General features: G+C 35.8%; 2 protein-coding genes across 2 annotated transcripts in view; both read left to right on the top strand.

The window, feature by feature from the left end:
* The window catches only part of LOC134841788 (uncharacterized), a gene marked incomplete in the record, with an annotated part of 26,265 nt that extends 10,355 nt beyond the window's left edge, over positions 1-15,910 (top strand). Inside the window, 4 exon segments of the mRNA XM_063857825.1 lie at positions 13,412-13,606; positions 14,070-14,241; positions 14,514-14,811; positions 15,485-15,910. Coding sequence (XP_063713895.1) covers positions 13,412-13,606; positions 14,070-14,241; positions 14,514-14,811; positions 15,485-15,826 — 1,007 coding nt within the window.
* A 658-nt stretch (positions 15,911-16,568) lies between these two features.
* LOC134842422 (uncharacterized) lies at positions 16,569-25,220 on the top strand. Its single transcript, XM_063858750.1, has 3 exons — positions 16,569-17,131; positions 18,938-19,200; positions 24,616-25,220. Exons 1-3 carry the CDS (start codon positions 16,700-16,702, stop codon positions 25,070-25,072), a joined length of 1,152 nt encoding a protein of 383 aa, XP_063714820.1. The 5' UTR covers positions 16,569-16,699; the 3' UTR covers positions 25,073-25,220.
* Positions 25,221-25,677: the final 457 nt, after the last annotated feature.

Genomic DNA, 25,677 nt, shown 5'->3' with positions numbered 1-25,677 from the left:
GGAGTGACCATTTGGAACGCGTTTCATGCTAAACGATCTCAAGCAATATGTTCAACGAAGTGACCTTTTGGTTTGAAATTTAGACTATATGATCACAAATATCAAAACCAATGAAGTGACCTCTTGGGATCCAATTTAACCTACCTGATCACAAACCTCAAGTTCATCGGAGTTAGTTTTGGGGGTTCAATTTAGGCTACGTGATCATGAATAATATTTTCATCGGTGTGACACTTTGGGATGCATCAGGCCATGTGATTACGAACAACAAGTTAATCGGTGTGACAATTTGTGCAACTGAGTGATCAATTGTGATGCATTTTAGGCTACGTGATAACGAATAACAAGTTCATCGGAGTGACCATATGAGGCTCATTGAGACTATTCGATCACCAACAACAAATTCCTCGGAATAACCATTTGAAATGCACTTTATTCTATGTTATTACGAACAAAAAGTTCATTGGAGTGACCATTGGGGATGCATTTAAGGCAATGTGATAATTATTAACAAGAAAGTCATTGGGGTGACAATTTGGGATGCATCTAAAGCTATGTGGTTATTTAAAACAATTTCATCAGAGTGAACATTTAAGATGCATTTAAAATGTGATTTTTAATAACAAGATGTTCATTGGAGTGACGATTTGGCTTGCATTTAAGGATATGCGATTATTAATAACAAGTTCATCAACGCGACCATTCAGAAGGCATTTGAGGCTATGTGATTATTAATCACAATCTCATTGGATTTAACATTTGGAATGCTTATAAGTCTGTATGATTATTAAAAATAAGTTCATCAAAGTGACCATTTGGGATGCATTTAAGGCTATGTGATTTTTAATAACAAGTTCAACAGCGCGACCATTTAAAATGCATTTGAGGCTATGTGCTTATTAATCACAAAATCATTGGAGCGAACATTTGGGATGAATTTAAGGGTGCATGATTATTAATAATAAGTTCATCAAAGTGACCATTTGGGATGCATTTAAGGCTATGTGATTATTAATAACAAGAAGGTCATTGGAGTGACCATTTGGGATGCATTTAAGGCTATGTGATTTTTATTAACGAGATTTTTATTGGAGTGACGACTTGGGATGCATTTAAAGCTATGTGATTAAAAAAAAACAAGTTCATCAGAGTGAGCGATTGTGAATGCAGTTAAGGTTAAAGGATAATTATTAACCAAAAGTGACAATTTGGGATGCATTTAAGGCCATGTGATTATTAATTTTAAGTTCATCAGAGTGACCATTGGGGATGCATTTAAGACTATGTCATTTTTAATAACAAAAAGTTCATTGGGGTGACAATTTAGGATGCATTTAACGCTATGTGATTATTATTAACAAGTTGTTCAATGGAGTGACGACTTCGGATGCATTTAAAGCCATGTGTTTATTAATTTTAAGTTCATCAGAGTGAGCATTTGGGATGTATTTAGGACTATGTGATTATTAATAACAAGAAGTTCATAGAGTGACGATGTGGGATACATTTGAGGCAATCTAATTAATAAAAACAATTTCATTAGAGTGACCATTTGGGATGCATTCAAGGCTATGTGATAAATAATAACAAGAAAATCCTTGGAGTGAAGATTTGGCATGCATTTAAAGCTATGTGACTAATCATAAAATTGTCATTGGAGTGAACATTGAAGATGCATTGAAGTCTATGTGATTAATAATAACAAGTTCATCAGAGTAACCATGTGGTAAACATTTATCGCTATGTGATAATTAATTACAAGTTCATTGGATTGAAGATTTGGCATGCATTTAAAGCTATGTGACTAATCATAAAATTGTCATTGGAGTGAACATTGAAGATGCATTGAAGTCTATGTGATTAATAATAACAAGTTCATCAGAGTAACCATGTGGTAAACATTTATCGCTATGTGATAATTAATTACAAGTTCATTGGATTGAACATTTGGGATGCATTTAAGGCTATATGATTGTTAATAAGAATTTCATCAAAGTGACCATTTGGGATGCATTTAAGGCTATGTGATTATTGATAACATGTTCATCAGCGCGACCATTTAGAATGCAATTGAGGCTATGTGCATATTATTTACAAATTCATTGGAGTGAGTTTTTGGGATGCATTTAAGGCTATATGATGTATTATTGCAAATGTTACACAAATTCAAAAGGCTATTGTTTTAGTTGTTTACATAAGATCCGAGTGGGCTCTTTTCTTTTCTAATTTTGTTCACACTTCAAAATAAGAATCCCAGTCGGACGGAGTGTCTCTATTGTTTTGATTTTGAAAATAGATAAAACCCCTGCTGCTCTGAATTTTAAAAGCAGGTGAAAATATTGAGAGTTCCCTCAGTTAAAGTAAATATTGATTTTTTAATATGAAAAATCGATAAAATGCAAATGTCAGTCTCCTGATCAAACGGTGGATAAGAGATAAGGAGAGGACTGAAGTCTAATAGCAGGTGCAGGGAAAACCAAACTAACATTGTTTCGGATTGATTCTACCTGCTTTTTTCAAGGATTTTAATTCCTTACGCTGAAACGGCCAGCTAAAATACTCTCAATTGTCTTCTAATTTTTCTCCTTCTTCAAATTAATAAACCTTAATTTGTGTTAGATTCAATTTTCACAATAAATAGATTCACTCAGAATTTAAACAAATTTAAGTGAAGAAATTTATTAAATCAAATTTAATGGACCGAAAGGAAAGCGAATTACCACAACCCCAGCATCGGACAATACCCCAACTGACAGTGAGGACTAGACAGTACACCCTTCCCAGCAAGGATTGAACACCTTCTCGGCATCTTCTCTCCGCTACCTTCCAACGAATATTGTAAGAAATAAAAACAAAAATAATTTGATAAAATAAACATCCCCTCCTATTGGTAAAAGTTAACAAAAGATGAACAGTTGTGCATAACACTTAAACTTTGTCTATTTAATCAATCTTTTTAACTTATCTGTTTATATAAATATCATTTTAACTCTAGGATCAGATTGACTATGATCTATGATATAAATTAAGTGAGACTTGAATTTAAATTACTAATTGAAACAAAGGGATCTAGCAATCGAATCCAGCGTTTCTTTTAGTAAAAGTGGTGCGACCAGTTGTTTTTTGAAACAGCTACAGATGATGAAGAACCTTATCAAAGTTTACTGCAAAAAGATGAAATAGCAACATGTGAACAAAAGCATGAGAAGATAGCAGAAGAAAAATTAGACAACACCATCCCATGCAAATCTATAAATGACAAAGATTTGTTCTCTAAAATTTTGAACAAATTTAATGAGGAAGGAAAATCAAAAAAATCTCAACACAAAAACAATTAAGAAAAAACAAAAAAATGATCCAGTCTTAAAAATTATGAAACATTTGGTCTAAAAAAACAATAAAGATATCAATACCATCCATCATAGACAATTCAAAGCCTTATCGTCATACATGAAAAAGTTCGAAAGTTTGTTATAAACAGGAAAAATTTTTTGACTTGAGCAAGCAACTGATAACTCGGAAATAAACGAAATAAAATTTGTGTTCAACTGTCATTCTTCATGAAACCATTTGAACTTGCACAAAAACATCAAATGTCAGGACATGTAGGCAAAGATAAACTTTAGCAGACCTTAAACGTTTTTTATTTTGGCCAGGAATGTATAAATGGATAATACATCTTTTTGCAGGATGTCTTGATTGTCAAAAAAGTAAACAAAAACGACACGATCTTAATGAAGCACCATTGGAAAAACGGACAGACCCAATACCTTTCCCATTCCACACAGTACACATTGATAGTACCATAAAGGACCTATTAATCCACCATCAAATGAAAAAATGGAAATAAACTTCAACAACAGCAACTGAAACAATCAAGTCTTTAGCAAAATTAATACTTACATTTGGAAATCCACAAAAATTGGTGTATGATAAAGGAACAGCTTTTATGAATAAAGATTTCACCAGTTGGCTCCATGAACTAGGAAAAACGCACGCTCCTAGAACAGCTTATTCACCATGGACAAATGGTAAAACTGAAATACAAAATAAACAATTAGGAACACATTTTACAATATTTTTTGAACAAGCTAAATGATATTGAGTAAACTGGCCCAAAGATTTGCGTTTGCGCATAGCACAACAATCAATGCTAGTACCGGTTTAACATCATATGAAATTGTGTTCGGCCAAAATCCACAATTACCACTTTCTCTAAAACTAGAATTACTAAGAAACTCAGAGTTAACTTGTAATTCTGAACTTTGTCAGAATCTACCACTCGAAAGACACACTTTACAGACATGAACCAATGAAACAATCCAACCACTTCTAAAAAGCTAACTAAATATTACTATCGAAAAGAAATCTTTCGAAACTTTACTACAGCTAAATTTTAGCAACCTTCAACGACACATCATGAGAATCTTTATTCTTATGTGTTTACTCTCAACAAGCATCCAAGAAGTTTCATTTCAAAGTGAAGAGCTGGACATTGTATTCGGTTCGCTAAAAGTTTCCTATAATGACTGCTCAGCTATGCAAGAGAACAAAATGTTTGCGCTAAATCAAGTAGCACCGTGCAAAATTAGTCCTGAAAACCTTTATTCAACGGATAACACTCTCGAAGTTTTCCAACGGTCGTACAGAACTTATATGAATGAGGTAATGTGTAAAGTTAAAACCCTACTATTCGTTATAACTGCGGATTATGGGCTCACTCCTCCATTGTTCGTAACTTGAATATGATCACCTATGAAGTTCTAATACCACCTGAAGATTGTGCAAAAGCTGCAATAACATCAAAATAACAATGAATGAAGATGAATACACCCACGAGCTAATTTCAAAAACGGATAAAACTATTATGCAACACAGAAACACAGAAACGAAGGAAAGTCATTAGACTGCGACAGTTCGATAGCGTGTAAGAACAGAGGAAAAATAAAAATACTACAGCTATGAAACACACAAGCAGAAAGTAAAGCTCAAAGTATTTCTAGAAACAAAACAGGTACAACATCCATACAACATCCCACTACCATGCACAATCTTCGAAGGCGGATGCGAATCGAAATCATTAGACCCATATGCTTATACCAAGGACATACCAGAAAATTTGATAGTCACAAAATTATTTTCTCAGAAGGCGAAAATGGTCATGTACGCTAATAAGTTGAAACACCCTCAATACAGATACTGAGCGAGGCATCGGAACATAATGGTTTAGAATTAAAAATTCGCATTTACAATAAGCAGCAAGAAGTCTGCAGTAGGCCAGGATAAAACAAATTTTGAGTATAAAACAAATTTGAGTCTTTGTTCATTTCATACTCAGGCGGTTTTGACATGAACACTGGTAAATCCAGCAACATACGATACGATGATAGAAATTATTATCAAATGCAATTAAATGAGAACGATCAAATAAGAGTGAAACCTTTGAAGTACCCTCAGGGATCAAGTAATTTTTCATTCATCCATAATGAACGTAACAATAAGAATTGAGATCCTCTTTGGCGCCCTGTAGGTAACGATGAAATTGATTACGAACTTCATCTGTGTGAAAAGTTAGATTATATCATGTAGTTTGATGCTAAACAACTAAGACATTCTGAAATGATATTATTGCAGCACCAATGTGAGCTAGAAAGAACACAAATCTCAACAATAAAGATGCTTGATTTACAAAACACTAGATTAGCAGGTTATATGCTAACTGGTAACCGATCTATGTTTTTGGACACTGACGGATCAGTGGGTTGGCTATATCACTGGCCAAAGAAAATTTCGTCTTTTATAGTTCTCGAAAAATATTTTGATCGTTTACCGATCTATTATAATGGACGAACAATGTTTGTCGACCCAATCATCCGCCAAACTTTCCCTTTTGCCAACGAAATACAGTGCGTTGGTGGCTATAAAAATGCTTTTCAACTTAATTTAGACGATAAAGTATCTTGGTACCAATGGATGCCGGCTCCTATTCCTTTCAAGACTCCTGTAGTATTCGCTCCGCAAGATATAGGCCACAGTAGGGAACTTCCCCTATACGATTCACGACGCGCAGGTATGTATACCCGAAAACAATTGAAAGCCTTTTGAGAAAGCGTCATTCATAACACCGCATCAACATCTTTTCTTAAAAAATTACAAGAATCGTTCTTGAAAACAGACATATGGATTATGCAAACTCCGACGCTTTAACCGCCGCGATGGGTTTAAATCAGAAAATCCACCTAGACTCTTTACTCTCACCATGGTTGTTCATAAATAATTTTTTGGAAGTTTTGGTTTCGTCGCTTTTTTCTTGAAAAAAATTGGAATCTATTTTGCGTGTTTTCTATTCATCAAGTTTCTGCACAAAATTGTTGTAACAATCATCAAAACTTTAGAATTGAATAAAGTAACTAATTGTACTATGAGTTTCTGAAAAAAAAGTAAGTGCAACTTATAACCTTTTCGTTTTGTCAGTTTTTACATCAATATTTTCGAATGAAAAATATCATGAACCTCAACCAAATACCACACGAAGAAAAAAGAATAGTTCACAATCAAGAAAAAAGCAAAAATTTTTCCCAAAGAAGTAAAATATTCATGAAAATGAGAGGAAGACCTGTTCTCACAGCATCTCTATTACAACAGAATACTAGAAATGAACCCGGAATGTATCCAGTTTTTTCAGACCAAACTGCCCCAAATACAGTAAGTGCAGGAATAACCAATCAAAATCAAGAGACAGCGTACCGGAACCATCACATCAACAACGTCATAACTCCAAGTTAACTTTTTCTGTTTCAGAAGAGAAAATCAAAAAATCAATTTGAAGATTAACATTATTCGGTATATTAGACCGCGATATTAAATTTTTGATACAATCTCCAAATTCTTCCAATAAATTACATACGAGAATAATAGCAGCAAGGTTACCTGAAAAAGGAACTAACACTAATATAATCTTGATTGTCATACTGTACCCTCAGGAAATTGTTCAAGAACTAGAAATCGATTCATCTAATACCAAGTATATTTATATTTGCTCGTTCCGCCAAGGCAACGGGTCGACAATTTTTAAAATCGACTCGGAGGGAATTCAGTTTTGTATATAAAAATACCACTACACACTTATAATCTCATCAAACGACGCAGTTAGGGGCATATTAATTACTTCAATTTGTGTAAATGCTGATCGATACACTAGACAGAAAGATTGTAATAATTATTAAACTTCGATCACATTATAAAAAATTTTTCACAGAAGTGGCAGCAGCTGAGTTACCAAGTTTTGAGTAAACTATCAAGATACGACTTTTTGCTAACGATTTCCATAAAAACTACATTCATGAAATCTTGATATCACCTTCAAATGAAAAATTTAAAACCATCTACTCATTCAAACCACTGACGAAGGAATCCAATTTTGTTATTGACCAAAAATAATTAAATAATAAATGATTTTTCGACATAACAACCGATACGCAACTATTTCCAAATTGAAAGATTTTTCGACACCTTATCAACAGATGAAAACGTTCCAAAGGTTTTTGTTTCTCAAGATTACGTTGATTCTTGGGACGACGGGATAGTTGAAATCTACCCATCTTCTCAATTTGGAATTTTTTTCTAATTTTGTCAAATTACACATAATCTGAACTGCCCAAGGACATTCAGGATTTTGAAAAAAATTGATTCTCCTAGCGCAACGTAACCTGTTCATTCATATTCCAAATTTTGCGTTATCAATTAATTGGGGCTGAAAAAAAAAACAGAAAATTTTTACTTTTTTCATGTTTGCCAAATAAATTCTATTTTATCCATTTTTTTTAAAATCCCAAGAAATCGCCGCAACTTTTCAGAACGATGTCATTTATTAGATTTTGAGAAAAAAGCAGAATTTTTTCTGAATCCTCCTTTTTGCCAATTAAAAATCTGATGTTCAAAATAAATTACCAGCCGGTTACTGTAATTAATTACCAAAACTTTTGAACTACAGCCAAATCTACAAGACTATATTCAAGTTCTTGTCAGATATAACGAAAACCTTTCTTACCAAGAACTAAGCGCTTATCCTAATTCTTGATTTTGTCCTTTTTTCGGATTCTAAATCAATCATGAAGTTGCCTCAGTAATGTAGAATGCCACAATTTCGTACTTGAATAAAAATGATACTTTTCTACGAAGGAACAATGGTTCAACTCATTGGATTTCAACGCTCCTTTATAATAGCTGAAAATTTATAATTGTCCCTATATTCATTATTGCTTATGAAGTTTTACATAGTGGCGAAACCCACACCAGTATAATAAAATCAAGTATCAAATTTTGGCATTTAGTTTTTTGCTTGGCAAGCACCATTTCAAATCACGTCATTTGTGATCTGAACCAAATTAAAAATTGATATGGTATCTCAATGCCCTTTTTGTTTGGAGACATGTAATGCAATGAAAAACTCCATAAAAACCTTCCTCCCCAGCCTCCTCGTCTAATTTGTACTTATTGTTATAAGAAGCTGAAATTTAGAGCAAATTCCCCATTTTCGAAAGTCCCGTGCTCTATTTGTAGGCAATTAATTCACATAATCAATTTAACAGATTACGATGATATCTTTAATATTTGCGGAAAACTAATGCTTACCATTAATGAAAGAAAAGAGTAACATATAATTTTTCGACATCTTTACATCAGTATATGCCATACGTGCATAAAAATTGCAAAAAAAATATGCCCAATTTGTCATACACAAGTTCAATTTAGTAACATATGGGCATAACTTTTGTATTTACAAATATGCTGTTTCACATGAACAAGCGACTTGTTCAAATCGATGAACTCATAAATGTAGAAGACGAAACAGACCTTACCTTTATCCACAAATTGTTATTTATTATTCCGACCATATAACAGGCGAAAAAAGGAAAAGTTTTATTTCACATAACAAAAAAAATATGATTTTTTCGATAGTATCCTCAATGTAGATGAAACACCAATCAAATTAAATACATGATAACAAAAACTCCCGCCGTTAAATAAAGATTGCAAAGTATAAGAATGACTTCCGACTGTCCTATCTGCTTTTGAGCAGAAAACTAAATTGCAAATGAGAATTCCTCATGAACCAGACCAAAATCAGCCTTTTCACAAATGTGCATCCACTGTTTCCTTAAACTAAATTCCCAAACAAAATTTTGGTTGGAAAAATTCCCGTGTCCACTAGGTCGACAAGTTGTCCATGTGATAGGTTGGCAAAAACTATATTGCCATCAGTGAAATGATTTTATCTAAAACAAAAAATGCGAAAAACAAAAAATCCCTTTTTACACTTCTTTCGAGAATGACACCCTCATTTGTCGACGAAATCATCAAATTGGCATTGTCTCTTTTTTATGATTTACTTCAATCAATTTTTCAATGTTTTTGGTAAAATTGATATAATTAATCCTCAACATACATGCCCAATATGTTATGAACCAAAATTGGCTTTCAAAAAGCAACATAAAAACCTGCCAAATCATCTTCCCCATCTTGTTTACACAGATTGTGATGAATTAATGAAGGATACTTTAGCCCAAAATGGACAAATTTTTCTGTCCCGTTTGTCGTACACTAGTCTACACGTTGTCCTTCTCTTATTACCCCTCGTGCGATATTTGCGACGAAATGACAAAAAGTAGACAAGGTGATCCCCAAACCACTGATATTACAGGTTATCGACATGTAATGGATAATCATCCGAATCGAAAAATTTGCAGCAAATGCTTACCGCAATCAGCAATATATTGCCGAATCTGCAAAATCGAATATGATTTTTCCGACCCTTGGAACAAAACTTTTCCGCAGCAGATTTCATTTTTTTAACGTTTCTTTTACACAGTTTTGTATCTTTCTACCTAATTTCTAATAGTTGTTTCTGGACCACACTAAATTTCTATTACTTGTTTATGGACCACACTGAATTACTGTTTACAAAATCTTTTCAAAAGGAAACAAGGAAAAACAACAGCAGAAAATTCTGTAAGCTATGGCTAATCAAACGGTAAAAAAATTATCTTTCCTATTTATCGGATACACAGATAATACCAATCATATTGATACAAAAGTATATCAAAGAAGTTAGAAAAGGTATATTTCCCCGGTTTTTTTCTAGTACCTTTTACCTAGTAATTGAAATAGAGGGCTCTATCAATCGAAACCAGCGCTTCGTTTAGTAAAATGATGATTTATAAAAAATTAATAAAAGTTACCATTTGGGATGGATTTAAAGCTATGTGATTTTTAATAACAAGATGTTCATTGGAGTGACAATTTGGCATGCTTTTAAGGATATGTGATTATTAATATCAAGTTCATCAGAGTGACCATTTGGGGAGCGTTTAGGGCTATGTGATTATTAATAACAAGAAGTTCTTTGGAGTGACGTTTTGGGATGCATTTAAGGCTATGTGATTATTAATATCAAGTTAATTAGAGTGACCATTTGAGACCCATCTAAGGCTATGTGATTATTGATAACAAACAATTCATATGAGTGAAGATGTGAGATGTATTTAAAGCGGTGTGATTAATATTAACAAGTTCATCAGAAGGAACATTTGGGAATGAATTTAAAGTTAAGTGATAATTAACAAGAAAAAGTTCATTGGAGTGACGTTAAGGGATGCATTTATGTCTATGTGATTATCAAAAACAAGAAGTTCATTAGAGTGACGATGTGGGACGCATTCAAGGCAATGTGATTAGTAATAACAAAAGTTCATCAGAGTTACCATTTGGGATGCATTTAAGGCTTTGTGATTATTGATAACAAAAACTCATTGCGCTGACAATTTGGGACGCAACTAAAGCTATGTGATTATTTAAAAAAATTTTCTTAGGGTGAACATTTAAGATGCATTTAAAATGTGATTTTTAATAACAAGATGTTCATTGGAGTGACGATTTGGCATGCACTTAAATATACGTGATTATTAATATCAAGTTCATCAAAGTGACCATTTGGGATGCATTTAAGGCTATGTGATTATTAATAACCATAAGTTCATTGGAGTGACCATTTGGGATGCATTTAAGGCAATGTGATAATTATTAACAAGAAAATCATTGGGGTGACAATTTGGGATGCATCTAAAGCTATGTGGTTATTTAAAAAAATTTCATCAGAGTGAACATTTAAGATACATTTAAAATGTGATTTTTAATAAAAAGATGTTCATTGGAGTGACGATTTGGCGTGCATTTAAGGATATTAGATTATTAATATCAAGTTAATCAGAGTGATCATTTGGGACACACTTAAGGCTATGTGATAGTTAAAAACAAAAAGTTCATTTGAGTGAAGATGTGCGAGGTATTTAAGGCAATGTGATTAAAATTAATAAGTTCATCAGAATGACCATTTAGGAATGCATTTAAGATTAAATAATTATTAATAACAAAAAATTCATTAGAGTGACGTTTTGGGATGCATTTAAGGCTATGTGATTATTAGTAAAAAGAAGTTCATTGGATTGACGATGTGGGATGCATTCAAAGCAATGTGATTAATAATAATAACCAAAATTCATCAGTGTGACCATTTGGGATGCATTTAAGGCTATGTGATTAGCAATAACAAGAAGTTCATTGGAGTTACCATTTGGAATGCATTTAAGGCTATGTGATCATTAATAACAAGAAGTTCATTGGAGTTACCATTTGGGATGCAATTAAGGCTATGGGATGATTAATACCAAGTTCATCAGAGTGACCATTTGAGATGCATTTAAAGCTATGTGATTATTAATAACAAGAAGTTCATTGGAATGACGTTTTGGGATGAAATTAAGGCTATGTGAGTATTAATACCAAGTTCATCAGAGTGACCATTTGGGATGCATTTAAGGCTATGTGATTATTAATAACAAGAAGTTCATTGGAGTGACGTTTTGAGGTGTTTTTAAGGCTATGTGATTATTAATATCAAGTTAATCAGAGTGACCAATTGAGATGCATTTAAGGCTATGTGATTATTATTGACAAAAAAGTCATTTGTGTGAAGATGTGGGATGTACTTAAGGCAAAGTGATTAATATGAACAAGTTCATCAGAGTGACCATTTGGTAATGCGTTTAAGGTTAAATGATAATTAACAACAAAAAGTTCATTGGAGTGACGTTTTGGGATGCATTTAAGGCTATGTGATTATTAATAACAAGAAGTTCATCAGAGTGACCATTTGGGATGCATTTAAGGCTATAAGATTATTAATAACAAGAAGTTCATTGGAGTTACCATTTGGGATGAAATTAAGGCTATGTGATTATTAATACCAAGTTCATCAGAGTGACCTTTTGGGATGCATTTAAGGCTATGTGATTATTAATAACAAGAAGTTCATTGGAGTGACGTTTTGAGGTGTTTTTAAGGCTACGTGATTATTATTGACAAAAAGTTCATTTGAGTGAAGATGTGGGATGTACTTAAGGCAAAGTGATTATGTGAACAAGTTCATCAGAGTGACCATTTGGTAATGCGTATAAGGTTAAACGATAATTAACAACAAAATGTTCATTGGAGTGACGTTTTCGGATGAATTTAAGGCTATGTGATTATTAATATCAAGTTCATCAGAGTCAGGGGCGGATCTAGGATTTTCTCGAGGGGGGGGGGGGGCGGATTTTCAAAAAATTTTCCAAAATTTTACCGACCTTTTTTTTAGGTCGACCAAATTGATTTTTCGAGCTCTCCCAAAGCACTGTTTTGCCCCTACTTTGGCTAAATTTTCTACGCCGCAGGCAAATTTTTGAAAAAACAGTCAAAAAAGCCGTTTTTGGGCAATTTTTGAAAAATTTTGACAAAAAAATCGCGTTTTTTTTTGGCGCGCGCTCCCCCTCAAAGTTAGTATATATTGGCGCCCAATGCGCCTTTACAAAAATTTTAGGGTCGGTCGGCCAAAAATGGATTTCTGAAAAAGTATCAAAGGGGGGACCCTTTGGGTCGGCAGGGGGTCGAATCCCTGAAGGGGGGGGGGGGGCGTCCGCCCCCCCTAAATCCGCCCCTGATCAGAGTGACCGTTTGGGATGTATTTAAGGCTATGCGATTTTCAATAACAAGAAGTTCATTGGAGTGACGATGTGGGATGCATTTAAGGCAAGGTTATTAATAATAACAAACGTTCATCAGAGTGACAATTTGGGATACATTTAAGGCTATGTGATTATTACCACAATTTCATCAGAGTGACCATTTGGGATGCATTTAAGGCTATGTGATTAATAATAACATGAACTTCATTGGAGTGACGATGTGTGATGCATTTAAGGCAATGTGATTAATAATAACAAAAATTCATCAGAGTGACCATTTGGGATGCATTTAAGGATATGTGATTATTAATATCAAGTTCACCAGAGTGACCATTTGGGATTCATTTTAGGCTATGTGATCACGAATAACAAGTTCATCGGGGTGACTGTTTGGGATGCATTTGCAATTGTGGCTAACACACTGTTGATGTTGGAGAGGGCCTGGCTGACGTGGGGCAGGTTGAGCAAGAAACTGGTCAACACCAAGGCCCAGATTTATCTGGAAAAGTACAAGGAGGGATCGCCAGAGTACAAACTTATCAAGAGTTAGTCATTCATTCTTTTTGAAGTCAAAATTAACTAATCGTGATGGGCTGTTTGTTGTACTCGTCTAAATTTCAAGCTTCCTTAATCAAATTTTCGTCTGTTTCGTCTTTCTCAACCGAATAAAAACTTTGCTCGACTTTTGTCGACTCAGCTCAGCTCAGCCATTATCGGTCACTTGATCCCACTTTATTTGTGGCACATGATTTCGCTGAAGAAGTAAAACTTTTTCACTTACAAAACACAACCTAGTTGGTCGCAACAATCAAGAGTAATCAAGAAATTGAGGCTTAAATTGTTTTAGCTGAGCTGTTATACCGTTTTGGAGGTGGCGTTAAAAATTTTCTACCGATATGTCTTAGCGGTAGAGAAACTCGACAAAAACCATAAATCCTTTGCAATTTTCTATAAGTAATTTTCAGCAGGCTTATCATTTACAATTTTTTCTCCGCTCACCATCTGCAGGTATTTTGGAGCGGAGCAGCAACGTGTTAAGTGCTCTGTGGGCATTCAACAAGATCAAGAAGGTGACGAGGAACATAGAGAGACTGGCGAACAAAAGGAAGTTGGTGGAGGACCAGGAGAGGAAGAGAGAGGAGAAGCGGAAGAGGAGGATGATGACAAAGATTGCTCTCAAGTACTGCTCCTTTTAATCGTCTCCATCTGATACCTAAACAGTTTGAGTAAAAACTATGGTCAGGTAACAAAAAACTTAGGAGAGATCGAACACAAACAGGTTTTGAAAGGTAAAATATCAACGCTCTGTCTGTACACAAAAACCCGCATCTGAAGATTTTTGAGCTTTTGCTTCCGTTCAATTCTCAGGTTTCATTTTATTCCAATTAAATTAGGAATCCAGTCAGAATTCCTAAAGTGCTTATTTTGATTGAATATGTGAGTATAATCTAGGTACAACATCTGGCTCGAAGAAGTGCAAGATCTGGAAGCGCAGCGCTTCGAGGAGTGGTCCATCCTGCGGAAGATGATGAAGGGCGGGGACCTGGAAGACGCCCAGTGGAAACAACACCTGTTCCAATCAGAGCAGGACAAGATGAATGCCCTTCTGGAACATATTGAGGCCAAAAACGACAGACAGACTTCAGGGGTGTCCAGAAGGTCAAGGTCTCACGGACCCAGGTCGAAATCGGGCAGAGGGTCCAGACAGATCCCGAGTCCAGGCTCACTCAATACTACCAGCTCCAGACGAGTTAGAATCATCTTATGTTTATTGAAAAGATAAACAAGTTCATTCAAAATTTGTTTTCTGTAAATAATCATGTTGCTTAAGAACGAATTGATATAACATTATCTCACGCGCCCTTATCGCACATTAAAGAAATAAAAGGAGTTGGACCAAGTTAACATCCTCCCCCCAAATCCATTTAGGGGGGAGGATGTTAACTTGGTTCTGAGTTCAAAATTTCAGCCAATCAGAATAGAGCATTTTACATGCAACTTCCCCCTCAAAATTTGTATAGATTGGTTAAAGAAGTGTTAAGGTCAATCAGCCAAAAATGGATATCTCAAAATAGTACAAAGGGGGACCCTTGTGGTCGGCAGGGCTCGAATTCCTAAAAGGAAAAACGCGTACCCCCCGCCCACCCTAAATCCGCTACTGGCCGCAGGCATCTTTTTGAAAAAACTGGCCAAAAAAGGCTTTTTTAGGCACTTTTTGGAAAATGTTGACCAAAAATTGCGTTTTTTTGGTGCGCGCTCCTCCCTCAGATTAGTATATAAGGCGCTCTTAGAAAAACTTTAGGGTCAGTCAGCCAAAAATGGATATCTCAAAATAGTACAAAAAGGGGACCCTTTGGGTCGGCAGGGGGTCGAGTCCTGAGGGAAAGACATCTTTTTTTTGTAAGAATGGTTTTCCTTTTTAGAATTCGCCGGATGTGGATGATAACGAGCCCCTTGTGAGCATGGCTAGCCGCGTGAAAGCCGCGGACACCCGAAAACTATGCAGTCGCAGGGTGAACGCCGCCTTTCAACTGCAAGACGCAGTCGACTCACGACAACACGAGAGCGACAACCCGAACAGTTCAGCCAGCGACATAGACCGAGAACGAAACCCCTGGAGTAAGAGGAAAGTGAGCAGGGGTCCGCCAAATCTTCCCGGACAGGCGACGGACTCCGGTGGCGGAACTAAGAATGAAGTTCTGGCGGAGTATGAAGACTGGGTGAAAGAGTGGAACCAAAAAAGCCACGGTGAAATAGTCAAATGAAAAGGCAAACAGGCAACTGGTTCATTCGACAACTGAGACTCAACAAGATCGCTCTCACATTATTAATTCGACATTAAGTAATGAGAATGCAAAAATGTAATGAAAAATAATATAAATTAACAAATCATAATTTACCAATTTTTAATGAAGGGTTTTCAACCCACTAATTCATTCACGGCAATGTCCATAAGTAGTCAGTTTTTCATCGCATCCGCTCAATAATCGCTATATAGGAAAATACTTCAAAAAATACTCAATAAGTTAATTGAAAATACATATCGTAGAACAGTACCAAGGAGGGACCCCTTGGGTGATGTGTGTGTATATGTGTGTGCGTGACACACACACACACACACACACACACACACACACACACAGAGAGAGAGAGAGAGAGTGAGAGTGAGAGAGAGATAGAGCTAGCTCGGGACCCCCCCTCCCCCCTTCCTCCTCCCCCAAGTCCGGTAGTGACGGCAATAACCAACTTCATCCATGTAAAATTATGAAAGGGTTGGCTGGACTTGCCTTAATGAAGTGTACATTTTTGTTCTGAATCTTTCACTTTGCTTGCTAAAACTTTTGTATAGCAATGTGTAGCTCAACTATCTAATCGACCAAATAGCACAACCTTTTCGAATGCCATAAAATTTTTTAAATTGAATTACATTTCACAATTCATTGTGGTTCGTCCTTTGAAATTGAAAAATATATTAAATTCAATCATCCGCAAAATTTCTAATTTAAGAGACCTTAGCGCCTACTAAGAGTTTTTCTTTCTCAACAAGGCTCTTCGAAGTTCTATTAGGGAACAGTTTAGAAAATTTTCTGTCTTTTGTTATAAGTTAAATCATTATTTGGCCTAAATATTATATTGAGATGTCGGTCAAGGACGAAAAATATGAGGCTGCAAAAAGCAGTCTTGTAGAAGCCGAAGTTGAACGAGAGCAAGATGACGTCATAACACAAGAGAGCGAGACGAGTGTTGAGGCGGACGCGGAAGCAGACGACTTCCAGTCGACTCAGAGCGAACGAGACGCCGAATCGGGTTCGTTGAGTTACTGGGCATTCAACCCCGGTCGCAACAATGCCGCTTCGCCGGCGTTCTCGGGTGCGTCCTCGTTCGCAAACGACTCGCAGCATTCCGAGAGTTCAATGAGTGTGTTCGATTTGAACATTCTGGTGTGTGGCAAAAGTGGGAACGGGAAAAGTACAATTTCAAACTTCCTCGTTGGCTACGAGAGATTTCTGACCGGGTTTCTGGGCACTAACTTGAATGAACCTCTGCATTGCGAAGTCGGGGAAGCGAAGGTATGCAACCTTAACATTAGCATGCCAAAAAAGGGGGGGGGGGGCAACCGTTCTTTTTGTCTCAGAATTTCTTCCAAAATGTCAAACACGCATATTTGAAATTATAAAACCTCCTCCCCTCAAGAGCATTCTGGATCTTCTCAATTAATCCAATAAACTTGAAATAGTAAATTATAGTCATATGGATTTCTTCTCCCTTTTTCTCGTTGTTCTTTTTTCTCAAATTCAGACAATCTCCAACATCAGCGATCAGTCTCAACTCGTACCATTAAAAAGTTCAGCAGCTTAGTACCACTAAGCTTATGGCCATTTCTATAAATTTGAATTCTCAAGATGCCCAACTGTGTAATTTCGACTTTTGCGGATTCCGTGACATCGTTGTTCAAAACATTGACGTGGAGCTCGCAATCATTCCATGAAAAAATTGAGAAATAAAAATTCTCGGGTGTTTTTTGTCGTGTCTCTACAAAACAGTCCCATACAAAACAGTCCAAAACAAAACAGTCCGGAAAAAAGACCCAAGTTATAATTGTTTTAACAAGCCGGGAGGCCGAGAATTGTCCTTTGTTCAACAAACATAAACAACAAAATAGTGACGCCTCAACCGCGCCAACAGGTTGCGAGCTTGCCAGCAGAAGGTAGGACTTAATACAAAACTTGCAGCCGGTTATTGCCGCAAAGCGGCGATACGCGCGCGCGCCCACTGGCGACCTGAAACCGGCCTGTTTTGTATCGGACTGATTTTTCCTTTTTTACATGATTTTTTGGAATATTTTGTATTGGACTGTTTTGTATCGGACTGTTTTGTATATGTACCGTTTTTTTTATTCAGACCAAATTTTAAATGAACTTATCTCTCGGGAGATTGATCTCTGGATCTTCATGGTCCCCGTCGAGTTCACACACCAGTAAAAAAAACCTTGCTTGCTGTGATGCTGAAAACTTACCGCGCATTATTTAAGCGTTGCGAATCATCCCACACCATAAAACTGTTCCAATTTGATTTGAGGCAAGCTATTTGGTTTTATTGATTCCATACAGGACTCACGTTTTAATAATTGAAATTTCATGTTATTAATCTAAATATCCTAGTTTGTCAATTTTTCATTTATCAAAAACTATTGGAGACGAGTTAATGGGCAGCCGGAACTTTCAAGGCTTTGCCCTGATACGAGCAGTTTTTCGTTCCGACTGTATATTTTTCTGAACATTTATATGCTCGGGATATTTTTTTTTACTCAGATCAATACCACTCTTTTGCGCGCTCGGGCTTTAAGTCCCTTGATCTGCAAGGGCCCACACCCGGGTGTGCACACCACTATCATATCCTTTCCCGAGTGTGTCTAACCTACTCGTTTTTTATTTTACACATCGTGAGTTATCCCGCGCTACCAAGTTGTTCTAAAATGACTTGGGACAATAATCGGTTATATTAATTTCATGCACGACTCAATTTTTAAAAATTAAAATTTAAAATTATTGCTATAATTTGATAGTAAAAACGGCTGAGGTAAGCGGAGCGGTGGAAAAATTTTCATGTATTCTAAACCGCTACTTAATGGCTAATTAATTGCTAAAAAAAATCATCGATAATTTATTGCTAACTTATCGCTAAAATTTTCCGCTGCTTTAGTGCTCTTTCGGACTAAAATTTGCTATTTTGCTAAATGTTCATTTTGCTAAGCATCTGATTGAATGTATCGGCAAACGCCGGCGCCGTAAGACTTTAAAGCTTGAACGGAAACGAGCAATTTGACATTTTTATTATTTTATAGAAAAAAAAGACAATTGCCTGGTTGTATTCAGGTGAAGTTCCGAAGTGCGGGCAGTGGGACCCTGCGCATCATCGACACCCCGGGACTGTTCGACTTCGAGGCAGACCCCCAGGAGTGTCTGAGCGCGATGAGTCAGGTGGTGTACAGTCTGCCGGGGGGACTGCATGCCTTCATATTCGTCCTCCCCTACGACCAGACCCTCACTGAAGACGACGCCCTCATTCTGGGGGAGATGAGTCTCTTCTTCAGCAAATACATGCTCAAATACACCTTCTTCCTGCTCAACAGCTACAGGTACAGAGAGCAGAATATATCACAAATAATACACATATTACAAATACGAAATATAGCTAAATTTTACAAATAAATCGCCGTGGCTATATAGTATTTGTCAATTCTTGATTGAGCATTTTCGACTTGGAAAGCAAAGCGTGTAAGCCGGGCGGATCTAGGATTTTCTCGAGGGGGGGGGGGGGGGGGGGCGGATTTTCAAAAAAAATCGAAAATTTCGTCTATATTTTTTTTAGGTCGACCAAATTGAGTTTCCTAGCTCTCCCAAAGCACTATAGACACCATTTTTTGGCCAAAACTTCTGTGCCGCAGGCAAAATTTTGAAAAACCGGTCAAAAAAGGCGTTTTTTGGCATTTTTTTTGGAAAATGTTGACCAAAAAATCGCGGTTTTTTTTGCGCGCGCTTCTCCCTCAAATTAGTATAAATTGGCGCGGAAGACCTTTTTAGAAAATTGTAGGGACCGTTACCAAAAGCGGATATCTGAAAATAGTACAAAGGGGGGCCCTTTGGGACGGCAGGGAGTCGAATACCTGTGGGAGAGGGGCGTCCCCCCCCCTAAATCCGCCCTGGTGTAAGCTATTAAAAGGATCACGTTTTGATAGCTTGATTCGTTTAGCAAAATTTAATGTTTTTAAAGCAAGCCATTCAAATGATGAAACTTTTTTTAGTTTAAAATTAAGCTGTTAAAAGAAATGAAAATATATCGAATTTTCATTGTTTTAATAGCCTTCTCGGAGTTTCTTGTTTTTGCTAATTGGATGAAACTTGCTACGGAACAATAATTAAAAAACCCATATTATTTGCAAATCAATCAAGCTATCCAACTCAACTTGAGAAAAATTTCATCGCCAAAATAATTTTTTACATTTCATTGATTGAATTAGTTTCTTGACTAAACACATATTGCGTGAACACATATTTCCATCGCTAAGATTGCTGAACTAAAGAAACAAGATTGCTCGTATGTCAGGGCAAAACCCTGAATGCTCCGACTCTACTTTATTTCATATCGAATAGTTTTTGAGAAAAAAAATGAAAACTTGTAAATTTTGGACAAAATCAAAGTGTGAATTTTCGAGTCGAACGAATTTAATACGATCCGATTAGATAGCCTCAATTCAATTTGGAACAATTTTGTTGTGCGGGATAATTCGCCAAGCATAAATAATTTGCGTTACGCTCTCAGCAATATGAATAAATTCTTCAAAGCGAGCATAATTTAGTCCAGAAGATGGCCAATTCGACAATTTTCAAATCCCCAGAACTTTACAAAAAATATTCGCAGGTAAAATATCTTTTACATCTGAGCTCAGGAAGTCGGTATCTTCAATAATGGGGTATAAAAATACTTTGTCGAAAACTATTATTTCGATCGGCGAAAATTGACTGAATAAAAAACCACAGCGAGCGTAAATATTCCGTTTTCTTCGAAAATCGGCGCTAAAATTTCTGGCAAGTCAATAGAACCTGAGTCGAACGAAATTTCTAATCATACAATTTCCATATATGATATATGACAATTTTCTCGCCATAAAATGTTTTACAAACAAAAATTTATATGAAATCTTTATGATAAAAAGTTTTCCATACATGAAAATCGCTTGAATAGCAATATTTCCACAATTAAAAAAAATATGATATTTCGATTTTCCCCCAACATTTTTCTATTGTGTTCTAAAACACAAAATTCACCAATGATTTTCCGGGAAACTATCAAAAACACATGGAACCTTTTTATCATTTGCTTATCTTTTGTCAAGATGTGAGCAAGTTTGTACCTGTGAGTTTTACTTTTTATGCAAATCAGTTAGCTTAATAAAACAGACTTGATGAATCACGATTTAAATTTTTCCTTTGAATAACTTCTTCGGAAAATATTTTGGTGTTTTTTGAAGTTATTTCTTACAAATATCAATTTCATAAATTTTTTAAGTTCAATGAAAAATTATTTTAGCTTCAAAAAGCTGTTTTTGGGAAAAATTTTGTATCCACTTGATTAACTTTTTCGAAAGCACAAAACAATTTTCTCGAATTAATTGAAGCTATCGAAAACAACCAAATATAATTTCAAAAATAATAGGATAGCTGCAGAAATAGTCGCAAATTATTCGATGCTGTAAAATAAATTCAAATTTGATTGAATAATTTATATAACTACCGTATTGAAAAACAGTTGAAGTCGCCGAAAAATCTCGATGTTGTTCTCAGCTTTTGTTAGTTGTAATTGCGTGGTTGGATGCTTTTACTGTCTCCGAACCTATCAGAGCTATCTGATTCAACATGCAATTTGTCAAGAATTTCTTATTGCAATAGCCTTTAATAGCCTTATGGGACATTTTTTCTGAAAAGAAAATCGATCGGAGCTACAAGAATCAACAAAAAAGTCAATTTTTCATAATATGAATAGCGTCCTCGAGAGAATGTTTTGAAGTTCGAAAGAAATGAAGGTATCTGTATAGCTTTGAGAATAGCAAAATTTATTCACACTGATTTTTAGTCGAAGCTATCAAGAAGCAGTCGAAAATCCTCAAATATTTCGTAAAAAGATATCGGTAAAAAAATTTCAAAGTTCAGTAAGTGGAACCAGTGTCTCTGCAACTATCGCAAATCAATCTACTAAAACTTTTGAAAAGCGATACGTAAGACACCAGAGAAGAATTGAAAATCATCGAGAATAAAAAAATTCAATTGAGTAGTTGCAAGAATGTTAAATAAAAACTGCTGAAGAAACGTCAAAATTGGAGCACCCGTACCGAACTTTTCTCACAAACTCACGTCTGATCATAAAATTGTCAGAGATGACTATACCTCGTCAGACATGACATTACCTGGTCAGACATGACTATACCTGGTCAAACATGACTATATCTGGTCAGACATGACTAAACCTGAGACAGACGTTATCAAATTTAACATGTTATAGAAGAGATAGTGACAGTTGATAATTCCAGAGACAAAGAAATGACATGTTTTTTGTACAGAAATGGCATTTTTTTTCTTTCGCAAGAAAATAAACCGTATATTCTATTCTGAAAAACGAATAAAAAGTCATTTTTTTCAAAATTATTTTTCGAACAGAAATTGAAGTTTTGTCACGTGTCTTGTTATGGTTTATTGTGAATGCTGGATTTCAAATACCTTTGAAATGGATGATTCACAGATAATCTAGTAATAATTTTTCTGCCTCAAGAAAAACATTTGCTGATTCAAATCAAACACCAAACAAACTGAGTTCGCAATTTTTCATTGTGTAGTTTCGAACGAAGAACTTGTCCGATGCTTAATAACTTTCTGTTCAGCTTTGAAACCACTTATCGCACTTATTATCGAAGCTTTGTTAATTAGACGCATTTCTGTTTTTAATGAGTTTTCAGATAATTTAAAATGCTTTGATTTAATAAATCAGATTTATAATGAAGAGTGTTAGGGGTAGCAGTTAGATCCCCGGTGATAAGGGTGTTAAGAAATAAGTTCACACTACTCACCTTTCCTTTAGTTATGATCTTATTTGCTCAAAGTATGATCATGTAATTTCAGGCATGATCATGTCTGGTCCAGGCATGATCATGTAAAGACAGGTATGATCATGTCTGCTCCAGGTCTGATCATGTAACTTCACGCATGATCATGTCTGGTCTGATCCAGGTAAGATCATGTAAAGTCAGATAAGATCATGTCTGGTCCAGGTCTGATTATGTAATTTCAGACATGATCATGTCTGGTTCAGGTATGATCATGTAAAGTCAGGTATGATCATATCTGCTCAAGATATGATGACGTAATTTCAGGCATGGTCATGTCTGATCCAGGTATGATCATGTAAAGTCAAGTAGAGCATGTCTGGTCCCGGTACGATCAAGTAAAGTCAGGTAAGATCATGTCTGCTTCAGGTCTGGTGCAGATATGATCAGGCCTGTCCCAGGTATAATTCAGATCTGATCATATCTGACTTTTCAATAGTTATCATGTCTGTAAATGTCTGGTTCAGACATGTACAGAAAAAAAGAGGCATGCCATAGGACTGATAAAGATATGAAATATGTATGAATTTTCGATGTCCAGATTTGATTTTAACTAGATCTTCTGAAAGGGCACTATTCAGATGGAAAGGTCAATGAATCATCTTATGTCGTCTAAACAGTTTCAGAACTTATTATCAGTGCGAGACTGAAAGCAGCTTGTGGGATTTATTTCAGAATTCAAACCAATGCCAAAAATTTAAATAGTAGATTAAAACAAGTCCGCTTGAATAGTTTTTTTGACTTCACAAAACCTTTTTTACCTGCATGACATAAATTGTATTATCATAAAATACCTTTTCACTGCATATGATATAATTTTTTGCCCCAAAGACATTACTCTTGCAATTTTTATTTTGTAAGCAGACTCTTGCAAGATTAGTCTACCAAATTGAGAATACAAATTTTGCAAGATTCTTTTTGGATTCTAGCAAGGTTTTCATTCCTTGGCAAGATCTTTTAAAGGTCCCGGGCTACCTGTTCATGGGAGTCCATCCCTGTAGCCAGGCCTGGCCAGGGTAAAAATCATGTCTAAGTCTTGCTGGAATTGCCCTGGACTTCCTGGAGTTGTCTAAGAGTCCACGTTTAGACTTCCCTGTTTTGTTTAGTTGAATTTGCAAAATTGTAAAATTTTATGCTCCTGACCGAAAACAAAACAACCGAAAGATTGTTCTCTTCTAAGGAAGCCCATAGGTAAATTGTCAGAACCTCGCTGTAAAATTGCATTTGTAGATTCTCCACTGATAGTAAGTTTGAAGTTTTGACAGATTTATGATTGCAAAACTGAATTTTTTATTTGGCTAGATTGATTCTACCTCAAAAAAACCGGTCTTTGAAAAGTTTGAAAATGCTTTCCTGTCTTATTTAAGCTCGTCATACCATTTGGAAAAGACAACTAAATTAATTACGGCTTCATACTAAACATTTAATTTTACTTTAGGTTTTTTGTGTGAAAAATTAAGGTTGGAATACCTTATACGCCAAAAAAAAAAAACATTTTTGCATGCTCTTTTTTTCTGAAATTGATTTTGTCAGCCTAAAAATGACTGCAGCGTCTAAAAATTTAACGAAAATTTTTGTGAGAAAAACTTTTGATTTTTTGGATTTCTTGGTAGGGTGCCTAGCAGGCAGGTGTCCATGCCCGGCTTTCAAAGAACTTTTTTTGGACTTCCTGGCAGGATTCCTGGGATTGGCCTGGGATTGGCCTGGACTCTTTAAGTTCCTGGCAGAAAGTCCAAGGTTTTCCTCTGGCTATAACCCGAATTTTAAGTATACTAAGGTTTCTCTTTTTCTCACGCCCTTAGATAGCAAAAAGGCAATTAACTCGAATGAAACTGAGAAAGATTGCATTTACTTTATCATGCAATTTTGGTTATCAAAAAATATCATATTATTCAGATCGGACATCACAGCGCCTGATGATCTAACTGAGAAGCTGCCGAAGGTGTTCCAAAACGCAGTGAACCAGTCCACCAAAGTGGCATGGCTAGTGAACCCTTGCGAGTCCTCAGAACAAGTCAAACAGGACCAGCGCCGCAAAATTCTCAGCGACATCATCGAGAACTTAAACAGTGTCGGCAAGTCGTTTGATTCGGCCATGCTGACGTGCCATCACGCGAGGCGCCAGGAGGAAAGTAATGCACTGAAGTACCAGCGAGATCTGAACCAGCTGAAGATATTCGAGGACAACGAATTGGCACGACTCAGGAAAGAGAACGACATGAGAGCGGAGCTGATGACGCGAATCGAGTTCGAGTCGTTCAACGACACTGGAATCGGAAGGAAAGTTTTCATAGAGGTGGAGAAAGAGTGCAAGCGGCGACAGTTCACTAATTCCACCTGTCCTGTTCAGTAACTTATTCCAAAGTGTTCAATAGTGGCGGCTGCAATTTAAAACAATCAACTCAGCACTTTATTTTTGATAGAAAACTATTACACGTCTAGTCATATTTCAACACTGTGCTTCTACCTTTTGCATTAAAAAAATAGTTGAATGCTTTTATTGTTGGTTAAAAAAATCTCAGAAAAATGTTCTCAGAAAAAAATTTCTATTATTTAATATCAAAAAAGTATATATTCAAGTTTTCTAATAGGACATTTCAGAGCGAACTAATTTGTTCAGTATTTTTGATTTGCTCGCCGTGCAACATTTGATCATATTTTGTAACAACGCTCCAAATTAATTTTTTTAAATTCATTTTAGACGCGTGCAGGGGACATTGAAGTATCATTGTGGTTCCTTCATTCGAGTAAAGAATTATTTATGCTAGATTTGACTTTTTCATACTAGGTCAATTTCGTTTCGCAAAATTTTCGAGTTTGTGTGAAGTTTTGCAGTTTAAATCAGGCCAAACTCTAACTTCGCGAAACATGATCCGAGGTGAAATATCTTTTGAGCCCTGGTGTCTATAACTTCAGACTGCTTGCTGTCCTTGAAACAAACACTACTGCCTGCCTATT

The sequence above is a fragment of the Symsagittifera roscoffensis genome, chromosome 3 (genome assembly GCF_963678635.1).
Source record: "Symsagittifera roscoffensis chromosome 3, txSymRosc1.1, whole genome shotgun sequence".
NCBI lineage: Eukaryota > Metazoa > Xenacoelomorpha > Acoela > Convolutidae > Symsagittifera > Symsagittifera roscoffensis.
This window is presented reverse-complemented; position numbering and strand designations above follow the sequence as displayed.

What these genes read in the sequence shown, in the direction of transcription:
- LOC134842422 (XM_063858750.1), top strand. Translation starts at nt 16,700, where the DNA reads ATGTCGGTCAAGGACGAAAAATATGAGGCTGCAAAAAGCAGTCTTGTA. An exon ending in GCGAAGTCGGGGAAGCGAAG is followed by an intron (nt 17,132 to 18,937) that starts GTATGCAACCTT and finishes GGTTGTATTCAG; the next exon opens with GTGAAGTTCCGAAGTGCGGG. An exon ending in TTCCTGCTCAACAGCTACAG is followed by an intron (nt 19,201 to 24,615) that starts GTACAGAGAGCA and finishes CATATTATTCAG; the next exon opens with ATCGGACATCACAGCGCCTG.